The 22,613-nt window shown below is 40.0% G+C and overlaps 2 protein-coding genes across 3 annotated transcripts in view; one reads left to right on the top strand and one right to left on the bottom strand.

The window, feature by feature from the left end:
• LOC146626696 (protocadherin-15-like) overlaps window positions 1–13,523 on the top strand; it is a 200,125-nt gene extending 186,602 nt beyond the window's left edge. The window contains exons 38-39 of one of the 2 annotated variants that reach the window (XM_085360748.1): window positions 5,416–5,545; window positions 12,759–13,523. In XM_085360748.1, the coding sequence (XP_085216874.1) occupies window positions 5,416–5,545; window positions 12,759–13,523 (895 nt within the window). Of the gene's footprint in view, window positions 1–5,415; window positions 5,546–7,596; window positions 9,223–12,758 lie in introns of those variants that run through there. The other variant, XM_085360746.1, reaches the window with a different exon arrangement.
• Window positions 13,524–19,593: 6,070 nt separating this feature from the next.
• plce1 (phospholipase C, epsilon 1) overlaps window positions 19,594–22,613 on the bottom strand; it is a 76,922-nt gene continuing 73,902 nt past the window's right edge. Inside the window, exon 47 of the mRNA XM_085361418.1 lies at window positions 19,594–21,073. Coding sequence (XP_085217544.1) covers window positions 20,886–21,073 — 188 coding nt within the window. The 3' untranslated portion in view covers window positions 19,594–20,885. The remainder of the gene's footprint in view (window positions 21,074–22,613) is intronic.

Raw genomic sequence — 22,613 nt, forward strand, 5'->3', positions numbered from 1 at the left:
TCATCAAGCAGTGTTGTTACTCATAAAAGGAATCTATTACACATTACTTTTTACTTGTTTTAAAGAAATTACTTATTTTACGTATTTACTATAGGAAGTTAGTTTTTAATCTTATATATTTTCTTATATAATTTCTGTATCTAATTAGACACATGGAAGATCTTTTTTAGTAGTAGTCCATTTAAATTTTACCACAAATCTGATATCAGAGGTGATGAAAAACAGCCTTCAGATAACGTCGCAGAAAAATATTGTGCTTACTCTGATTCTGCTGTGTGGAGTGTGACGAGACATTACAGTCATGTTCATCTCTGCCTCTCTCACCCGTTGAAAATCAAGCTTTGGCTCTTTGGTTGGGCTTGGGTTAAAATCAGCTTATGCATCATTGTGAGTCTGGGGGTGTCTGGCTGCTAGCTTTGTGTTAGCGTCACAGATTATATTACAAAAAAAGAATGTATTTTGCTTTCAATGTGTTTGCAACAGTGGCTTATTGTCTCTGGAACGAACAACCCAGTTCGCACTCTACTGGCACAATCTTATGAATTAATAGTGGCTATCTATGCTGTAGAGTGCAAATCTTTTAGACCATCATCCAACATAAGGTTTATGCCACAGCTTCCTAAGCATTGATTAAATACATTTTATGTGTCTGTAATGATGAATTCAAGAGAATCCTCAAGCTTTTTAATTAACATATTTTTAATGCAAAATTAAGTATTGTTTTTATACATGAATATTCAAAGTTGCTCTTTTACAAAAAAAGCAAAAATAATAGTTAAGCACTATTTTTTTAAAATTACAGTTGTTTAATTAAAATTAGTTTTAATGCTTGAAAGTCCCGTGTGTCGGTTCAAATTGGGGCGTAAAAAACATTTTAGTTCCATGAATTCAATAATTTTTTGATTTAAATATGTTTTTTGAAAGATATAAAATGCTTTCTTTTTCTTGTTTTTATGACAGGTGTAATACATTTTTTAAGTACTGTATATTGGTCTAACCTTCTTCTGTTTTTTAATGTTACATAACTGCTTGGATGTATTTTACATGGTTACAAACAGCAATTGCCACAAACCCTCTAAAAGCTGCATATCTAGGTTCATTCACTAACTGCAGAATTAACACAAATTGGTGCTCTAAAAATTAACGGTAACAAGACCCACGAAGTAGCACGGCGTAATAACGAACAAAAAGGAGTTATTGAAGAGTTCACGTTTCTCACAAAAGGTTTGTGATGATATATAATCAGAAATAATCGAACATAATGCAACGACCTTTAAAATAAGCTTATACAGATAAAATTCTCGGTGTTATTTCCATGATCATGATTGTAACCACGCGGCCAGTTTCAATGTTGAACTTGCAAATACATCATTTAATTCATTAAAGAAACATTCAGTAGGTCTCATGTTTTAACAGCAGTCATTCATAGCAGCGTGAACAGAACTGTAGCAGCGGATTTCTTTCAGCTCTTATCTTTACCTGGCACTTTACTGTTTGTGGTGTTACAGAGCAATGCAGCATTTACCAACAGTGATACACAGCGGAGAAAAAAAAGTCTCCAGGAAATGAATGCGGGCAACTCTGCTATGTTCCATCTCCAACCTTTGACCGCTAGCACTGATAGGAAGGGTCCCTTACAACATATTTCCTCCTGCGTGAGTCTGGACCTCACTGTGTTCGCTTTATCCAGCTGAGTGTCATGTCAGCCACGTGGCAGCGGCTTTGACATCAAGCTTATTGCATCAGTCACACAGTGTGTTAGCTACTGTGAAATGTTGACACCGGCGACCTGCCTCATACTACGCCGCTCCTGTATTCTTCAAACTACAGGAAGCCAGGAGATTTCAGAAAAGTGATTTTGTTCAGTGTGTGTTTTGGGTTCCTTGAAGGTAAAAAGAACACAGTATATAAAAAACGCACACTTTTGTGTGTGTGTGTGTGTGTGTGTGTGTGTGTGTGTGTGTGTGTGTGTGTGTGTGTGTGTGTGTGTGTGTTATTCACACACAGAGCTTGCCATCTGTGATGCATTGTGTAATTTTTATCATTTTAGCTGCAGACTCCAGAGAACTTGATTTTCTACACCCACCTACGCACACTCATAAACGCACAGTGGAAGAACACACACACACAAATTCTCTTACGGCAAGCATCTTCATTCACTCGCACTTACAATCACTCAGATGCTCTCTTGCTCGTTCTTGCACACACGTGCATAGCATACGCGTACACACATACAGCTAATTCTCTCTGCCTAGCTTTGCAATACTGTAGCAGCTAATCAGGCAGCCAGCCGTGGAAGAAGACAATAGGCCAGATGCTGGTGGCTTAGAGCAACATCCACAAACTTGTGTCTGACTCTGTACGCACACTGGATCAGAAAATCAGACTTTGTGACCCTGTGGGACTGAGATCTAATCACTTTGTTTCGTTCACTTGCAAAAAAAAGGCGTAAACAGTCCGCGCCAGCAAATACCGAACCAGTTCTCAGGCTTTGGATAACATTTCTCATTCCTGATTTTTGTTTTTCCACAAAATCCTTTTTTATTTATTTTTTTTTACAGTATACACTTCCAAAAGCATGGTTGGCAACCTTTTGACCTTTGCTTTGAAATTTCTTGAAAATATCAGGCCAAAATGGGATTTTCTCTGCATGTGGGAATGTAGCCATCTGCTGCTGGCATGATTCTGATTGGATTTACACAGATGCAGAATATAAACTGGAACCATTTGTTGCACAGGTCTAATGTTTTGATGCTGTTTTAAAAAAAAAAGGAAAACAACAAAAACAACAAACTGAGCCAAATTCATGTTGCCCTCTAGTCAAGAGTGAAATACTCAATCCATAAATGCTACAGAGCAATAAGGGATTAAATCTCGCTTTTCCAAAACTGTTATTGGTGTGGGTGTTGAGCAGTGTGACTGCCGTGGAGCTGATAGGAGCTCGGTTAGGGCACCCACATAAAAAGAAATGTGAGGACAATAGAAAATGTGGAAAGATTAGCTGAATGAGAGCAGAAAATACAAATGGATTAGCTGAAGTCATGTCCAGCTTATTTTAGATGCACGTTGTATCAAAGTGACAGCTCAACCCTAAAATCATATTCACATTGTGATCTAGTCTGTCCACCTAGTGGAAACGTTCTGTATTTTTAAATCATGATCCATTTACTTTATTGTAGGAACTGCTTTCTTTCCATCTCTACATCCAATCTAAAGAAGCAGCAAGCCCAATAATATTTCCATGCTGTCAGAGTAAATGGACCTCGTCAGGGGAAGATACAATGGCAGAAAAATCACCCTTTAAATTCTTTAATGCTCTTCGCAGAGTTCTGACATACCTTCAAGTTTGAACCAAGCCTGGAAAAAATCAAATATGCAACATAACACAAGTGTAAAGTACATGGAAAGCTTTTATACACTTGTTTATAGCATGCTACGTTCTAACACGATAGCATTTAGAGTCCCACTGACAGTTACATGAACAGGTTTAAGTCTCCATACTATACAGGCAATCAGTTAAAGTTAAATCAAGCAATCAGGTTGTGATTAAAGTGCAGACTTTCAGCTTTAATTCAAGGGGTCTATCAAAAGTATTTAATTAACTGCTTAAGAATTACAGCCATTTTTGTAAGTTCTGGGTTGAAATTACATCGTTTTAATTGAAGGATTTTTTTTTTTATTAATTTAAAAATTCTTTGCAGTCAATGACTACCCAAGGTCGAGAATCCACGGACATCTCTGCAACTACCACTCAGACCAAACCTTTAACATCATTCTTTTTCACATTGTAAAGGTGGTGATTGGCTATGCCATGTCTTGCTATTGTCTGGCAGGCTTTAGCTTCATGTGATTGTAAGAAGGTCGGGAGCATCTTACAACTATATGGATGTGTGGACTAAGTGAAGAACCAACACTTCTGTGCATTAAAAATTGATTTCATAATCTTTTAGTAAGGGAGAGCCCAGTTCCAAATACATTTTAACTGCCTATTAAGAAACTGAGTCCTCCATATCAATATGGATCTCAACAAATTTCAACAAACATGTCCAAAATATGATGACAACTATCATTTTTTTCAGTTAGTGAACACGTACAGCCTGCAGTACTACCTGTGTACAAATGAGATCACACACTGACTCATCATTTACCATTTGGAGATCCACCAGTGACCCAGTTTGGTTCATTTAGGTTCTGACACATAGCTACAAAAATACTATGAAGCGCTGGCAGTGACTGATGTTGGTATCTTGATGCTGCAGAAGACATTTCTCTGACTCATGTGACTACTGCCCCCTAGTGGCCACAGGAGGCAGGGGGATGAGTGATAAAGGGTGAAACGATTGAAGGGAAGACAAGAGTTAAAGACAGAGGGGAAAGTAGGGGGAAAGACTCCTCAGATAAAAGAAGGAGACTTGCCTTTGAGTAATATGTTTGTGTGAACACTTCTGTTTGAGTCTGCAGTTTAATAATTAAAATCCTATCATTGAGAGAAAGAGAACAGTTAAGATACACTACCTTAGCGTTCAGGGGCCATACTGTTGGTCTATGTATTACCCAACCTTTCTCCTCTGACCCCCCTCCATTTTTCACTCATTCTTTCTTCTTTCCCTTTTATCTCTTAAAACACCTCTACCTCCTTCTTCTCTCCCCCTCACCCATCTGTCATCCACGTGCCTTTTCCATTTGTTTATTACTTTGCTACTTAATGTAATGGGAGGGCGACTTCTCACCGGTTGACTGTAAGCAGAATGATTACACAGGGCAACATTTCTGCACAGCTCTCTAAATGAAGCCAAAGGACTTGGAGCACATTTGTTACTTTAATCACACTGGGACATATTGTTTTCAGAATGGCATTTGAAAAGATGTGCTTTTTGACCCACTGGCTCCCTGAGTTGCTTGCTGCAGGGCACGGAGCCTAAGTAGTGATACACAACACGTTTTTTTCGGTCGATGGAGTCAGGCAGCGCTCCCGGCAACAGGCAACAAAGAGAGACAAAAGGGGGGAAATCGATTGCAGTGTTTTCTGCTAACAAAATGTCTCCTGGCAACAAAATGCTCCTTTTGTGATTAAGGCAGCTTTGCCTAGGAAAGTCATTAGACGCCGCTTATCATTGGCATGAACCACAGTGTGGCCCTATGTGTTATCGCTTTAAGTGTCTGCGAATAAGCACTAGCCAAGTTCATCAGTTTTGTCTGTAAGCAGCTTTCTCTCCTATCTTTACTTCTGATTGGCTGAAGCTGCACAGTGGATTCTGTTTGCTTATTAATATAGCCAACAATAAAAAAAGAAGCCTCCAAATAATAACTTAAAACTCAGTATAGGCTCAACTTACTCTGCATATGTGCCTATTGATTGTAGCTTACGTGTAACATCCTGGTATTTCCCCCCCTCCCTCTGATTTTTTTATCCAGGTACGACCTTCCTCAGTACGGCAGCCGCAGGAAGCTGATCTCGCCCTCTGGCCTCTATGATGAATATGGAGAAGTCGTTGTTGACGATGACGGCAGCTACTACTACAGCCCACAGGAGTCTGATGGAGAGGTAAATGCAGGAAAACAGAATGCAAAGGGAAACGCTGGAGAGCAGATTATACAGGCTGGTAACAGAGTCCGTAATATTTTCACGATATTCTCAAAAACAGAGAATAATGAACCTACAGTTACACAGTTAGTTGGTGTAACTGTAGAGAATTGGTTAAAGGAATAGTTCAACACTTTGAGAAATGCTATACACTAGTGTGCTAAAGTGCAGTACTGCAATACTTAGATCTTCTTTGGACATTGGCTGCTTTTTTACTCATGTTCATTCCAGTGTTTGTATCTGATGATTTTCAGAGTAAGAGTTCGTTAACACCGACCTATAAATCATTCGAGCATAAATAATACACCTAACTCAAGGGATGAACTGGTGTAGTGTCCACACAGAACTTAGCAACAAGCTCGTTTTAAATAGCATATTTCGCTTCTTTGTTACTATCAGTCTGTTGCACAATCACATAATTTATTCCCTTTTCTTTGGTTTCCTCTGCCAAAAATGCCCAAATTACCCAGTTTTGTAGGCATAAACTAGTCATTTTGCACCAACAGTGTGATTCCCAAAGAGCTAAAATGTCTCAAGGGAACAGTGCCTGTCAAGAAGCCATTATTATGTAAGAAAATTGGGAGAAAAGCTTGAAGTAAATTTTCCAAGAACTAGATTGAATAGAATAGATAAAATTAGATGATAGAAGAGGGAGCCAGGGAGGAGAGGAGAAAGCTACAACAGCGAGCGTCTACAGTCATCTGTAAAACACCGTGGAGGCTCTGTCATGGTTTGCGGGTGCATTTCAGCTAGTGTTGTTGGGCAGTCGTCCCCAACCCCCGGGCTGGGGACCGTTACGGGTCCGTGAGTCGTTTGGTACCAGGCCATGAGAGTCGAGGCTCGGGTGTGAAATTTATGGTTTTCAGGGGTTTTATTGTTAACTCGGTTTCCCTGGGTCTTTTCCCGCGTTGTAGTTGTGTGTCTTATTTTGAAAGAAATATTTGTGTTACCATAGCAACCAGAGAGCATTAAGGGGGAGATGTGGCGCATTTCAGGAGGACGCTGCTAATAAAGTTACACAATTACGCGGTGAATTTGCGTTTAGTATTATATTTACAATATACCACAGTTTTTCTCTTGGTTATATTTTTTATTTGGGTGTATTTATCCGCCACACCTTAAAAGCCGGTCCGTGAAAATATTGTCTGACATTAAACCGGTCCAAGGCGCAAAAAACGGCTGGGGACCGCTGGTGTTGGAGATCTTGTCAAAACAGAAAGTCAGAAAAGTCAGATTTAGATCCACTATTGAAATACCATTTGGAAGGATTTCTGATCGGCAGTAACTTCAATTTTCTGTAGTGCAGACAGTGCAATAAAAGTCATGGACTGGCCTCCCTAGAGCCTGGACCCTAACATTACAGAATCTGTGTGGGATCATCGTGACAGAGAACAGAACAAAGGGCAGCCAACATCCAAAGAAGAGCTTTGAAATATCCTCAACACAGCCTGGAGAACTATTCCTGAAGAAATAAGTTATAATAAAGCTTGCCTAAGAGAGTTCAGGCTGAAGAATAAAGGTGTTCATACCACATAATGACTCTTAAGATCATTAGTATTCCTGCATATGTTTGCACATGCAATAAATCAGCGCATCAGAAATGAAGGGTGGCTCAAGATTTACAGTGACTGAAAGCAGAAAGATTGAAACGGGAGGAATTAGCTAGAAAGACAAACACTGTACAGCATTATCCTAAAAAGAAACCCTAATTCAGGCTCTTCTCATCTCAGATGGCAATGTGTGTTTGGCCCATATTTGCAAGCGCTAAAAGTAACGCAGATTAGGCCTGTATGTGGATGCTATTTGGGATCTGTCTGTTAATCCTAAATGTTCAGCTATCCTTTTAAGGTTGCAGTACATCCTTTTTTATTTTTGTTACAATGTACTACATAATGGAATGTGACTATTCATATTGAAAGCATGCTGTAAAGTTAATATGTAGTGGTTGCTCTTTATGGTCAAATGTTAGTGTTATCTAACTTGTTTTTGGACTAATGTCATCATTGCACCAGGTGAGGAGAAAAGTTCAAGGAGACAAATTAGCTCCACACCCTTCCCACCTTCAGGCTCAAACTATTCCAGCCCTGAGAAAGACCCACGGACACGTGAGAACTGAGGATGACAAAAAACAAGAAGGCAGTACAACTGCTAACACTAAACCTAAGAGCTCGAGCGTGGCTACCAGGTTGCAGGCTTTGATGCAAGTGAGTACGGCGCTGTCCTCTGCAGGGAAAAAGTCTGGACAGCCTCCTGCCATTCACCCTCCGTGGAACAAAGCCAGAATTGGACCGATAGAGGAGGGAGGCCGAGGAAGAGAAAAAGTGGAGGGAAAAGCGGGAGGAGTGAGAATTGGGTTTGAGAATGGGGGAGCAGGGAAGAGGGAAAATAAAAGGGTAGGCAGAGATGAAGCAGTAGAAATAAGGAGGGAGAGGGGAGGAAGAGAAGAAGTAGAAACATGGGGGAGAAACAACAGAGGTGGCGGCTCAAACAATGCAGTTGGAGGAGGAGGAGGCATCAGGCCAGAGCACAGGGGACGGCTCCCTGGACTGTTGTCCTCTGGCCAGTCTTTCAGCCGGGATGGCAGCATGGTCATAGATGGGAGTTATTTCCAGATGTCCACTGAAGCAAGCAAACCCCCAGCAATGGAACAAAAGCTGAGCGGGGCCCTCAGTCTTATCTCCCTAGCCAGAAGGCTCCAGGGACCAGCCAGGGTGGGAGGTGGACAGTGGAGCAATGGCGAAAGCTGGGACACAGGGAAGATGGATGGCTCCATGGGAGATATGAGCGTTTCTGCTTTAGTGTCTAAGGGAGCCACAGGAGAGGAGGGGAGGAGGTGGGAGTTCGGAGAGCCGAACAGCTCCATTGAGGGATGGTGGAGAAAAGAACAAAGATTTCGCGGCGGTGTTCAAAGTGATTCGGAAACAGGAAGTGGCAGCAAAGAGTCTCTGTCGGAATTCAGTTTCTCAGACGCAAGCAGCCACACGTTACGTGTCCCGGCAGAAACAGACGAGGCCGAGTATGACACAGAAACAGAAAAAACTGAGTCCGACTCAGGAAACGCAAAGGAAGAGGAAAGCCAAGATGAGCTGGGAGAGTGGTCTGAGTCTGAGACGGAAGATGAGAGGAAAAAAATGAGTAGAAAACCGGCAAAAAGACACGTTAGTGATAGTTCTGTGAGCAGCAACAGCAGGAGTCATAAAAGCAGAAGCAGTAGAGGGAGCTTTAGAAGGGAACGCAGCAGCAGACGGCGAGACCGGAGCGGCAAAGAGACTGATAGAAAGAGCAGCAGGGACTCGGAAAGTTCTAGACATTCGCGTTCAACCGTTTCTAGTTCCAGGCCCAAAACTTCCAGACGGCCTTCACGTGAAGCAACAGAGCCAGAGAGTGAAGAAGAGAGCGAGGAATCTGAAGAAGAAGAGGTAAAAAGTGCTGGATTGGGAAAGCCGTCAACGAGCAGGCAAGCTTCCAGTCACACCCAGTCAGACATCAGCTCAGGCCCGACGGACAGCTCGGACGACTTGTCACCAATCATGGAGGACAGCGAAGAGGATGAGGAGGAGGAGAAAAGCAGCGACCACGATGGGGAAGAAGGCGAAGATCCCAAAGATGAAGAAGAGGGGGATTTGGGAGTCAGCTGAGCCGAGATTAAATTCTTTGCCACTCAGTAAGGTCTGGGGTGAAAATGCTTGGATTGAGAGTGAAGTCATTACCTGAGTGGAATTTATAACTTTAATCTCTCTCTTTTTTGTGTTTTCTTGTTTGGCGTGATTTACATCCACTGTAATTTAAAGTGTCGGCGTGTCCTCTGCTGCCCTCTCTGACTGTCTCTCTTCTTCTTTTTTTCTTTCTTTCTTTGGCTTGTAACTTTAATCCCCCTTTTTTCCCCAGTCAGCCTTTCTCTCGTCTTCGTGAAGTGCTTTTCTGCTTTACATCTACAGTTTTTTTCCCCCCTGAGCCGACTTGTCTCGTTTTCCGATTGTGAAAGCTCCCACTTCGAGCTGATTGTTTCTCTTATGCTGCTACGGCTCAGAGATTATTTACTGACCTCTCTTTGTTGCACTTAAGGTTTACTCAAGCTTTTTTTCATTAGTCATTTCTCTTTCTTTGCTCATTCTTCTGCTAGCAGTCAGCTCTTCCAGCAGCGTTTACCAGCAGGAAGAAAAGATGCTTTCTTTGTTATGGAGAACATGTACTTTCTTCTATACAATGAAGGTTCTTTAAATCTTTAAGGGTTACATGGTGTGTATGTGTGTGTGAACATGTAGCAGTGTTGACCCTGACCTACTATATTATACTTAAATAATTTAGTTTTGTGTTCTAAAAGATTACATCCAAGACCAACATGTGCTATATTTCCAAAATCATTTCCCCATTTCAGTTTTTTTCATTTAAAAAAACACAAAAAACCTCATCATTAGATGATCCAAAGGCCGGTTTGTTGAGTCACACTGCTGACATGTCTTTGTATTTGCAGTGAGTCAAAGTGGTTTTTTTTATTGTTGCTCATTTTCTCACTTTAAAATGAAAAAATGTTTATTTTAACAGCAATTAAATCAAAATCTTTACAAATGACATGGAAATGTTGGGTCTTCTGACCAGAGAAGGTTTGGCATGTCTTCAGTCTGGTGTGTAGATAGCCTTATTTCCATATAAATACATATATCAACTGAAATACAACCCCAGTTCCATAAATGTTGGACTGTTGTGTGAAGAATTTAAAGTTGATGGCAGCAACAGTCCCAACTTTAACCCCTTTTTTTAGTCAGAGGAGAGCAGTTTCTGGACATTTCTTGTCTGGTAAGTGAAGCTAGCTCCCCAACAGTCCAGGGTCTTATTTGTCATAGTTTTCCTTTATGTGCCAAATGTTTCCCGGTTGGGGAAAACTCTGGATTGCAGGGAGGCAAGTTCAGCACCTCAACTCTTACAAACCCATATTCTTGTAATAGATGCACTATGTGGTTTAGCATTGTCTTGCTGAAATATGTAAGGCCTTCCCTTAAAAAACAACACCATCTCAGACTTTCGTTCCTATTGTCACCTAGTGTGTGTTCATGGGTTATTGTGATTGTTTATTTCTGATATTTTGAGTCTTTACTAGTGCTGTCAGCGTTAATCTCATTAAAACCACGTTAACGCCATAACCGCATTAACGTGGCAAATCTCCGTTGGCGAGTTAACGCAGATCGCCCCGTGCATGGGGCTGCTCGGCGCTAATGCGATAACAAGCTAACCACGCTAACGCATTGACGCAAGGATGCAGGTTTTTGAACTGAGCACTGATATCAAACCAGATGGTGATAGTCCTCTTTAGTCCCAATGATGTGGCCATCCAGTCCCACTTAATCTAATCAGTTACAAGATTTTCATCTAGCTGTTCCTTTTTTGAATCACTTACATTTCCAGGCTTTTGTTGCTGTCGTTCCAACTTTTTTGAGTTGCTCCCATCAAATTCAAAGCGAGCTAATTTATGTCTCAGTTTAAACAGTTTTTTGTTTTTTTTAATTCCATTTATTTTCTGTGTTCTATTATGAATAAAACATGGGTTTATGAGATTTGGATATCACTGCATTCTGTTTTGATTTACATTTTATACAGTGTAACAACTTTTTTGGAATCAGGGTTGTGGAATTCGTCCTTTGGCCATTTCCGACTATGAGAGAACTCTGAATGCAATGTAACCTAAACATAAATGCTATCAATGTTCACAGTTAGTCAAATCATTTATTATTAGTTATAGATTTTACCCAGCATTTTTTAGGATGTCTTCCTAAAAGACTGTATTAACCCAGAAAGCCACTGTGCTGATATTGTAACACATCGTCTTCCTAGCCCATCACACAATGCTGTTCTGTCAGATACCGCTTCTGTCACAGAGAAACACACAAGGTGTCCTTTGGTGTAGCTGCCTTGATGCACTGGCAGCGGTAGCACTGGATGCTGAGAGATAACTGTCCTCTTTTAAAAAGCAACGCATAAATAAATCACAGTGTCTCTGTCAGCCAGCGGGCCATGTCCTGTTTGGAAGCTTTGTACTTTGTACTTTTTGTTTTGCTTGATTTTCACTCGCCGAATAGTTCTTGCTGTTGCTTTTACCTCCTGCTTATTTTTCAGACATTGTAAACTATTCAAGTTAAAACAAGGCCGTCCTTTACAAGCGCCCATACTGTACATAATGAGTTGGGAGTGGGACCTCTCTCGGTTTTGCCCCAGTATTGCCACCGAATGCATCACAGCAGGGATGCCATTGGATACCTTGTGCTTCTCTACAAGACACCAGCAGCTTTGACACCTTGGGAATGAGACCCAGGTGGTTGTTACAACTTGTAGTAACACCTCTGTTAGTTGTGGGAATAACTGTTTGTTAAATGGATGCTAATATCATCACCGGTAAGTCTCTGATGCTCGCAAAGGAAGCTGTTTAATGTCGTGAAAGGCTTTAATCCTAGTTTGTACGCCTAAATCAAACCAAACCTTGGAAATGAAGCTTAAAATCATAAATCAAGAATACTTATGTGGGTCAAACATAGTCAGTCTTTATTTTTGAAAAAGATTAGATCATGGAGATACGCCATCACCCTGTCAACTTTTTACACATCCTTGCAAAGCTGCTGGTGCAACTAAAAGTACTTATTTCCCAAGGGTTTGCTACAGCAGATGGGTAAACAGACTTGATTTGGTACAGTTCTTCCTGAGAAAGCCTTCCTATTTATCCAGGCTTGGGGACTGGCAGAGGAAGTACACTAGCTTTTGACACCCCCTGAGGCTGGGTTTGTATCTCCTCCTGATCTCAAACCAGAGACTTTTTGCATGTAAGGCAAATGTGTTCAATGTCGACACCACAGAGGCACTCGCTGCTAGTGAGAGAAGGAAGAAGGAGTGCATTATTCTCCAAAATGCCTTTAATTTCAGTTTTAAACTTTCGATGGCCTTTTGTGAGTAGATGTGTGAACTGTGTGAAGTTCCCCAGTGCACACCACAATACATCATCAGGGTAACTACTCAGTACAGTTCACCGAAGGAGTTTTGAGGCATTATCGAAAAAGCACTTTGAGGCAGACAGCAGATGTTCACTTTTTGTGCTTTGTATCATCACTTTTACGATTCATTTCTCTTGCCTCAATGAAACTCCCAAGGTCAGCAGTTTAAAGTCACATTATTGATGTGTTTCTCTCAGCAGGGCAGCAGAAAACGTCGGGTCAAGTTGGTGTTTGACCGAGAGTACGAGACCAGCTCCACGGGTGAGGAAAGCGCGCCAGAAACCCAACGTGGGCGCTTGTCCTCCACCCACAACAGCCAAGTCAACGTTAACGGGAGCATCTACGTGGCCCAGAATGGCTCCATCATCCGCACCCGACGCTCAGTAAACACCACAGGGCCCACGCAAACCACTACTACGAACAACAACCTCAAACTCCCCTCTCCTATCTTCAGCTCAAGGCTGGCAAAGCACTTTAAAAAACTAGACAAAATGGCTGCCACACTGGAAGAAAGAGTTCCCCTGAACAGCTTCAGAACGACGCTGGACGGCGGGTGCAACACACTCCGCACTTTCCAGAGCTCGGGAACGGTTGCCACCACGACAACCACGTCCTCTTTCTCCAATCCTGACAGCAAAACGCTGAATGTGTTCAACACGCGACAATCCAGCGTTTCTTCAGGGTCAACCAGCACCAGCAACGCAGGCCCTGAAAGCGTGGCGTCGAAATCGAACCTGCTCAAAGTGGCACAGGAAGGCACGGAGCAGTCCCAGAGCACAGCGGAGAGAAACGAGTCGGAAGAAGGCGAGAGAGAGTCCAAGGTAGACGGCAGTAACGACGACACGGACGGACTCGTCATCAGAGAGCCGCTGGAGTGCCCGAGTGACAGAACGCAGTCGGACGAGGAGGAGTTATGGATGGGGCCGTGGAACAGCCTTCACATACCCATGACCAAACTCTGACTGAACGCTACGCTACTGTGCTCGTCCCATATTGCCAAGATCACTGAAACATTGAGACATGATTTCTGTTCATTAGTTGTGGAACTAACAGGGATGCTCCAGGTCAATTGGAAGAAATCTAATTACATGATTTGCTAGTCTGTTGTCTGTGATGGAAGATTCCTCACATATCAGCCAGTAGAACTTTATTTTATTTACATTCAGAGAAGTGATGGAACTATATTTGAAGCAAAAACAGAACAAATTCATTGGCGTTTAATTGGTTATTTGGATTACTTATTAAATGTCACTTTTTTGTACCTTCTCCACTGAAACTGACCTGATTTCAGAGCTGCAACACCTTTAGAAAACTGGACCTAAACTGAGAGGACTTATATTTCTACTTTGATAGCAGAGGCAAAGGTGCGTGAACTTTTTAATGGCCCTTTAAGCGACTGGTGTCTGTATGGAACTGAGTGACTCATTCAGTATTACGACTACTGACGCAACTCATCTTGAATTTGCCTGACATGTTTCATTAACACATGAAGTCGTGTATTGTTCACACTTGCCTTTTTATCCTTGTAAAGTTGCTTAGCAGACTTTACCCAAATAAAATTCCAGCCATTGAAATGTGGTTTCGCTAACTTGATGATATGCTGCTAAACCCCAAGCTGTAACCTTGAAGGCTGGAAAAACAGGAGCCAAGGTTCAACTTCAACACCCTCCTTTTTAAATTGGTTAGTTTCCTGTCACGGACACGGCTTTTTAGCGTAGTCCACAAATTTTCAATAGAGTTGAGTTTTTGGGAAGGCTATTTCAGCAGATTAATGTTAGCCTGCTTTTTTCATTCCAAAATTAGTTAAGTGTGTTTGGTATCATGGTCCTGTTGGAACAAGATTTAACTATCTAGCTGCTGATTTTTGGTGAAGTGAAGACTTTGGAGGGACTACACCTCCTTCATTGTTCCATACACCTTCTGCAGTGTACCAGTAGGACGGGCAGCAACACACCGTTGGTCCAGTGTGCTCAGGTTTGAAAACCTTTGACATATATTTGTTTCCTTGGAGCCATTCAAGGAGCAGACTTGATGAAACAGGTTTCAGATCCTCAAGATTTTCATATTAAGATATGGAATTTAATTGTATTGAAGGCCAAATAAAAATCAACAATACTTTTGACAATTAGGTTCAATAAGCTCACAGTGGCGTTGTCTACTCTTCTCTTTGGTCTCTAAGCAAACTGCATAGGGATTAAAGCACATACTCTGTTTTCCTTAAAAGCTCCGTCTTAACAAATTTTACAAGGATTTTCATCACCGCTGTTGTATGGGCAACCGGCCTGGAAGCATTTAGGGTTTTTGGATAACCGAAATTCGGAACAGTCACTAAAACAGCATCTTTCAATAAATTAGGTAGAAGCTGTGCATGTAAAGTCAAAACCTCTGCTTTTTGCCAACAGGCACGTCAGCCTAGCTTCACCCCCTGTAGAGTGATATGTTAAATTCCCAATTTGAGATATGAAAATTACCGCCTTGTCTTGTAGTGAATACCTGTTACCTGATGTTATGGGGTTGGTGCTTTTTGGAATGTTTTTATTGGAACTTCTAAAAAACAATACATCCCACTGTGTGGTACAGCTTATTCGATACGTTCTAGCATTTTATTAGCCGAAGAGCTAATGCTTTGGTTGGCAGCATTGGGTCTGTATACAGACTATGAGCATTTGGATTTGGAAACCAGACTCAAATATTTCAAAGAAGTGCAGTTTGTTGCTGCAGTTGTTTTAATTTTTGACTTGAAAGCAAGTAAAAAGGACATTGTGGTGATTAGTAACCGTTGGTTAGGTCTTAAGAGCAGCAGTTCCCATTTGAAGATGCACCTACAAGCTAAGCACAGCATCTCCACAACATAAAGAAAGCAGGAGAATCAAGCCAAATGAAACTGCTAGAGTTAATTTTAAGCTTGGCTAAAGCTGTCACACCGAGGGACAGTTAACGAGGTGGTGGTGGAGATTTGGGGTTCAGGGGTAGATGCAAACTCACAGCAACGTTATACGGCAACTATAACATACTTTAAAGAGTTTTTAATGATTTTATTTAAAATGACCCCTTGAAAAAAGGACTTAAAATAAGAGTTAATTTTATTCTTGCTTAAACAAGATCAATATCACTTAAACACCTGTCTAATAAATATGAAAAAAAGACCGATATGCCTCCTTCCTGCTTAGCAGCAGTAAAAAAAAGAAGGTTACAGCTTTGTCCCAAACTTCTCAATTTTACATATTTTATAAATTAATCAAAAGAAAAATGCTAATTACTAAAGTTCATGGATGCAGTTTCCAGTCTTCATGCCTTTCTCTTATTGATCTTCTCTTGCAAGAAGGCATATATTGCCAAAAGTGTAAAACCAAAGCTTTAATTTCATGAACAAAAAAAAACTTCTTCTGCGCCATTAATAGTTAATTAAATTTCATTTAAACCGATATTGATCAGAAGATACTGAAAGAAGAGATTCCTTTTAATTATAATTCCACACTACCATAGGAAATCTGCTTAACTTTGCACATGAAGCCCTCTCCTTTATCAAAGTTGCTCACAATAAGGCTGGAGGAAACTTTTTAATTGTGAACTGCATACAGTTTTATTTGAAGTCTTGAAAGACTGGGATCATTAAGCTCCAGAATTACCGGGGTTTAAAACTTTCACCTTTAATTGGATGACCACATAATTTTGCATTAAGGGAATCAACAGAGGGTGCAGTACGGGTGGTGATATTTGAAACTGTGTGCTCCTTATTACCTGGAATTAGTGGAGTGTACCAGAGTCATATTTTAAACAGTTTCTGGAAGGAAGGGCACATCTGAGCAGCTAACACTGATTCAACAAAATTGATTGTTAAAATTTTCACCGATTCCGGAGGCCACTGTTTTACTGGAGAAGACAGGCTGAACGTAGCTTATTAAGCTCTGACAGAGCAACCAGAGATTTGATTAGTAGCTGGAACATTGTGAGACAGAACATTTCATCCCCAAAACAAAGTGAGTCATCATGTTTGCTTAATTATAAAATGCTCAAAACATCTCTGACAGGTTACAAAGAAGCTGGCTTTAAACTCTCACAGGCCATTTTATTTTGTACACTTTGCCATTATTGGGTTGGACCCTGTTTTCTATCAAATCTGCTTTAATTCTTCATGGTATGGATTAAACAAGGTGCTGGAATCCTTAGTCCATATTGACACGATAGCATCACACAGTCGGACAGATGGGCACACTGGGGTCATAAAAAGATGGATGTGGTCAGCAACAATGCTCAGGTAGGTTATTCCTACTAAGGGAATATTAGGAAATATTACTCACATCATTACATCACCACCAGCAGGCTGAAGCACTGATACAAGATTGGATGGATCCATGCTTTCATGTTGTTTATTCCAAATTCTAAACTGAATGTCACAGCAGAAATTAAGACTTAGTACATCAGGTAACATTTTCTCAATCTTCTATTGTTCACTTTCACTGAGCCTATGTGAACTGTACTCCGTTTCCTGTTGTTAGCTAGTACCCAGTGTGGTCTTCTGCTGCCCTAACATTCAGAGATGCTCTTCTGCATAGAGTTACAAGTGGTACTCCAAGCAGTCCGGCCACGTTTTTTCTAACCTTTGGCATCAAAAACACATTTTTGCTCAAAGAACTGCTGCTCATTGGATATTTTCCGTTTTTTGGACCATCCTCTGCAAACTCAGATTAGAAACTCTAAATCTCTACCATTCAACGAGAAAATTAGAAAATAAATAAGATAAATAAGATCCGGACATGTGTCCATCCATGGTCATTGAAGATGGACTACAATCAAGTGGAAAATTGCCACGTGGTCTTATCAATCTCAAAATGCATAACAGTTTCTAGAAATCCTGGATACGCCCTCCTCTGGACATAAGAAAGAGATCAAAGTATTTCCCATTTTTATTGTGATTCATATGACAAAAAATAAAATCCACCGATTACCATCCATTTAAAGTAAATTCAAGTAAATAGACAAATGTTCACTTGACAGTCATGGCATAACACAGAGAGCGGATGTTAAAGTGTATAGTGGACCACTTATGGAAAGTGCTAACAATCAAAACATAGCTTGACAGCATACACGTGGATATAATGAATACACCAAAATGTAAAATAAAGTCTCAAATTGTCAGATTTAGTCCACAGTTATGGAAAATAAAATGCTGCTGCATACTGCAGAATAACATGCCATAAGTATGAATAATACACTAAATATTTTACAGTTAAATATTTCTTTACATATCTAAATACGTTTGAGTAAAGTCAGGGCAGTAGAGTTCACCCTCTCACATACTGAAATAAATAAACAAACACTAATAACTACTTACAGGAACTTACGCATAAACAACACAAATGCCAACCAGGGCTTCACATTCAAATAAATAACTTCAAACACACATTTGTCTCAGGTTAAGAACAGTTACATTCAGAAACGAGGTCTAGAGGTTAGAGAAAAAAAGGAAACAAGATGTGGTGGTGTTATAACTCAGATTTAAAACTGAAAATGTCCCTTCCTGTGTGGAATCACTGTGGATTTCACACGCTTATTAGAGCTGATATCGCTTTCATCCAGGCATGTAGTTGTAATGACCATTTCGTGAAAGATTAGGTTTTGCTTCGCGTAATGGCTTTTTTTTTTTATCCAAAGTTTAAATTAGAAACAGTTAGAGTAACAAAAGCCTGACTGGATTAAAGGATTGCAGCTTAATTATCACCGATATAGAGTTGTGGTTTCTGGGATCACAGTCTCATCTACCTTAAATATCATAAGCCTTAGGTCCCACCCTACTCCCTTACTCCCAACAAAACATAATCCATGCATGTGATTAATATTAATCAGGTCAAATTTAACCCATTAATTGATGGTCACAAGTTGAAAGTATGAGTTAAAGTGGAACATGTCAGTCGTTTGTAGGTATTAAAAAGATGAAGAATAACAGATCTTCACTATTGCACTAAAACTATAACTCATTACTTGGCATTAAGCCTTTTTTGAAAGGTTTTTAAGCTTCTTTAAACAAAGTAGGATTTATAATAAGCCTAAAGCTGAGTAAGCAGGAATGAATTGAAACAGCTTTCAATAAAGAGACTCAAAAGTGATTTTTCTGAGTGAAAATTTTAAATGGAGAAATAAAATAACCCTAATACAGCAGGTCTGTGTTCTTGAGTCTTGATGATGGACTTGATTTTGTGTCACGGCTCCTTTTTGGGTAATAATCAAGATGTATCATGTCGTTTTACATCTTAATGTTATTATTTTTTAATGTATATTTGGTAACGTCATTAACCAAATGGGAGGAAGTAAAATAAAAAGTTACTATTAGTCCTAAAATATTGAAATGTCGCTAATTAAAAGAGAGAAAAGTGGCACCAAATGAATTTTGAATGTAGATTTAGATGTGCAGAAGAAAGAAAAAAAATCTAGTCATTACTTACATTAAATATCTATAAAGATGCTGCTCTTAAAATCAAGGACAGTAAGTCCAGACCAATAAATAAAGAAAAACCAATCAATTGCATTACGAACATTCAATTCTGTTGGGGAACACGGAATACATACCTATAAGTCTGACAAAAAACTCCCCCAAAATGTACTTGTGCTTTCTTTAAAACTAAATTTGTGACTGGGCTGAAATTGAAAGTAATAAATACAACGACATAACAAGACAGAAGCAGTTCTAACCATAACAATCAAGTCGCTGTCACTAATTAGACAGTAACACAAAAACATTGATGACGACACCAAAAGGAAAACGAAAAGTGCAAAACATTGTTTGAAGAAGACCGGGATGCTCTCCAAAGGATCTTAGCACTACAACCATCATTGCACCAATAAAATAATGTAGGAATTTGCAGGAAATACTCAATTAGGTCCAACAGAGGAAATGTCCATATTTGAACAATCTCTGAAGTAATGACTGTCTGACTAAATTTGTAACTATGTTTTGGGCTCCACCAGTTTTGCATTTAACAATGTAAATATTCAGAAATCTTACTGTTGCACAAAAAAGGTTAACAAACAGTTCTGGTGATCGCATTGTATTCACACTATTAAAAAGCAATACCCCATGTTTAAATTACATTTTAAATATATATATAGTAATGTATATATATTCATATATAAACATTTTTAACTTTTTAAGCTGCTCAGTTTGGCTGACAAGGTGAGATATGGTTGATATTTGTGCACAATGATGTGAGCAATAAGATACTCTGTAAAACAAAGCAGATCATCCTCAGAGATACAGCCACAAAATCATCAAATGTTGGAGGCAGTGTTGCAACATTTTAAACCGACACAAGACAACTTTACCAAAACAGTGAGAAGTTGCTCCACATTTGCATTTGCAGAATATAATAGTGTGTGCCTACACTGCCTTAAAACGCTCCTCATATATCGACTATTTAGGGCAAATACGGTAGTGTCCGATAAACTGCTTCCATTTTTACGACATTTAAATAGAATAGAAGCCTCCGATTCTTTATCCTCACATTTGCTGCGTCTTTCTGTGAGCTTTGCTCATCTGCACTGCCCCAAAATGTGCTCTTACAGTACTGTGAAACTGGAACAGTAGGGAAAGAACCAAACAAGCCAGCTTGTCAGCCTCCTTCACAATGCCCTCAACCAAATGAGCCCATACCTGAGGAAGCAACAATCTCCTACATCTCTTCGTCCATTTTAACATTTACTAGCAAGTGTGGATTTTACTTCTTTGTTTTAAACATACTGTACAAAAGATTTATTCAAACAATTATGCTAGTGCACAAGGCGTGTAGTCACTTGTGGAGATTTAATAGTCCTTGAAAAGGGAAAATAAATACTCCAAATACTTTGTGTTTTACTATTTCAATAAATCCAATGGCAATTTAGCAACCATCAAAGCCAGAATTATTCTCTGTATGTGACACAGGAATCTTTTTTATCCTCTCTTATTTATTTGAAATATGAGGGACAGTTTGCCATTTCATGTCCCAGCGGACTTCAATAAAAACAGCTGCCCCAAGAGGAGCTGAGCTACCAGCCCACGACCATCACAGTCCTCGTGGATGACTTGGATGACAGCGGGTGGGCTCGCCAATCTCCTCCCAAGCAAAAGGGGCTCATTACCTGTCACCTAACCCAGTAACAGAGCCTGGACTGAATCCTGTCCTTCACTTGCTCATTTAACACAGGGTAGGATTGGATTCCTTCAAGACTTTGACAGGAGGGAATCTCAGAACCCGACAATGCACGAGACCATCACTGAAAACACCTTGTGAAAAGAGAAATTCTCCAAGTTAAGAAGTAGTCAATGCAAGTCTCTCTGTGTCTAGAACTCATTTGTGGGTCTTCCAGTTCCTGAGGAGGTAAAGCTTCCAGGCTGAAGGGGTCAGAGAAGAGGTGGGAAGGTGGACAGATAGGAGCTCCTCTCTGAAAGAGTTGGAGGAGGCCTGTAGGAACCTTCCAGCCCCCACCCTGCCCTCTGTCACCCATGCCCTCAGACCTGCAGCTGCAGACAGGTACCCTGAAGAGGAAATAGGTTCTATTTTCATGTTTCTGTTTTTCAATATTTAGTTTAAAAAAAAAAAAAAAAGAGTTTAAAGAAAGACACAACACAACACTTGTTAATAACACAACCACAATGAATTGTTGCTACACCGCAAAGTGATCTTCTGTTAAAAATGTGAAAAATGGCTGCCGTTTCAATATTAGACTGTAAGGGGTTTTAAAACAACAGACTTTGAAGTAAACTGCAAAAATGACCACAAGCACAAATACAAATCTTTTTCTGCGTTCCAGTTAGCATATTATTGTGCATCACCTGCACATTTGTCACATGGTTTTGCTTCTTCAGGGCTACTTTTTTTAATCTGTTTTAAATTGAAAGTCGCAATTGAGGGTGCTGATTAAACACGTCTTCTACAGCTGACCGATGGTGACAATTGCCACTTAGCCTTGTACTGTATGACCCTTCTTTGTAGCATAGTCTGTAATTAGGATTAATTTACTTCAAAGTCCTTACAAGGGGAGTATTGTTACTACTTTTAGAATGAAGTATGAGAGGGTTCAGTCCCAATGAGAAAACAGCAATGACGTTAAAAACGCAATCCTAAATGAAGGAGAATGACTGTGTTGCCCTGTTGAGCAATATTTGATCACGTTTCTGTAGTTCTCTCATGCATAGCCTCTCATTTGGGTCATGAAATACACATTTCTGCTGTTTTAACACACATCTGCTAACCTAGCTGTGATGATAAACTGCTAATGAATCCAGCAATAAGCCTGCAAAAGTAGGTAAGAAGAAGAAGAAGACAGGATCTGAATGACAAAAGATTTCAAAAGGGCACTGCAATTGTTTTATGAAGGGGGGGAAAAAAGTTCCAGACATTTGTTAAATGTCAAGAATACACACTGGGCGTCATTGTCAGAAACAGTGACGTCATCACACGATGACAGGTGATCAACCTATCAGAAATGTAATTACCTATCACTGCAATGCAGACTGCCACAGTTATGAGCGGCGTTTGCATTTTGATGATGCCTCTGTGAGACTAAACCTGACAGGTACAGGCTACCACAGCATTCATCTTCCTCATAATGATAACACAATAGCCAGTCTAGTGTCTGGTGCAGCAGACGAAGTACATCCAGTGAGTGTATACACTGTAATGTTTCTATTTATTGCAGGGATTTTATTTATTTTTTATTCATTTATTAGCCTCAATTTCACGTTAAATTTGTTCAGGTTCAGGTACAAGAAGAAGCTCGACACAGGATAAAAACACCACTTACACTTAGAGTTTTAATGGTGGAGTTAGATTAAAAATGAATATGCTTCCATTCATTTTCACTTTATTTCTTTTTTTGAACAAAAACTCTGCAGATCACTTTGGAGACGTGAGTCAGAAGATCCTGCAGCCTGGAGCAGATTTGGAGTTAATAAATAGCCTGTTTTTTTATTATTATCATTATCATTATTATTATCATGACTTTAATTTTCCATAAAACTTTTGAAAGATTAAAACATTAAAAAAAATAAGTATCATCCAAAATCTCAATTGGGA

This window comes from Diplotaxodon limnothrissa, linkage group LG8 (assembly GCF_057381915.1).
Source record: "Diplotaxodon limnothrissa isolate DT_005_m linkage group LG8, D_limnothrissa_male_GT1.1, whole genome shotgun sequence".
Lineage (NCBI taxonomy): Eukaryota > Metazoa > Chordata > Actinopteri > Cichliformes > Cichlidae > Diplotaxodon > Diplotaxodon limnothrissa.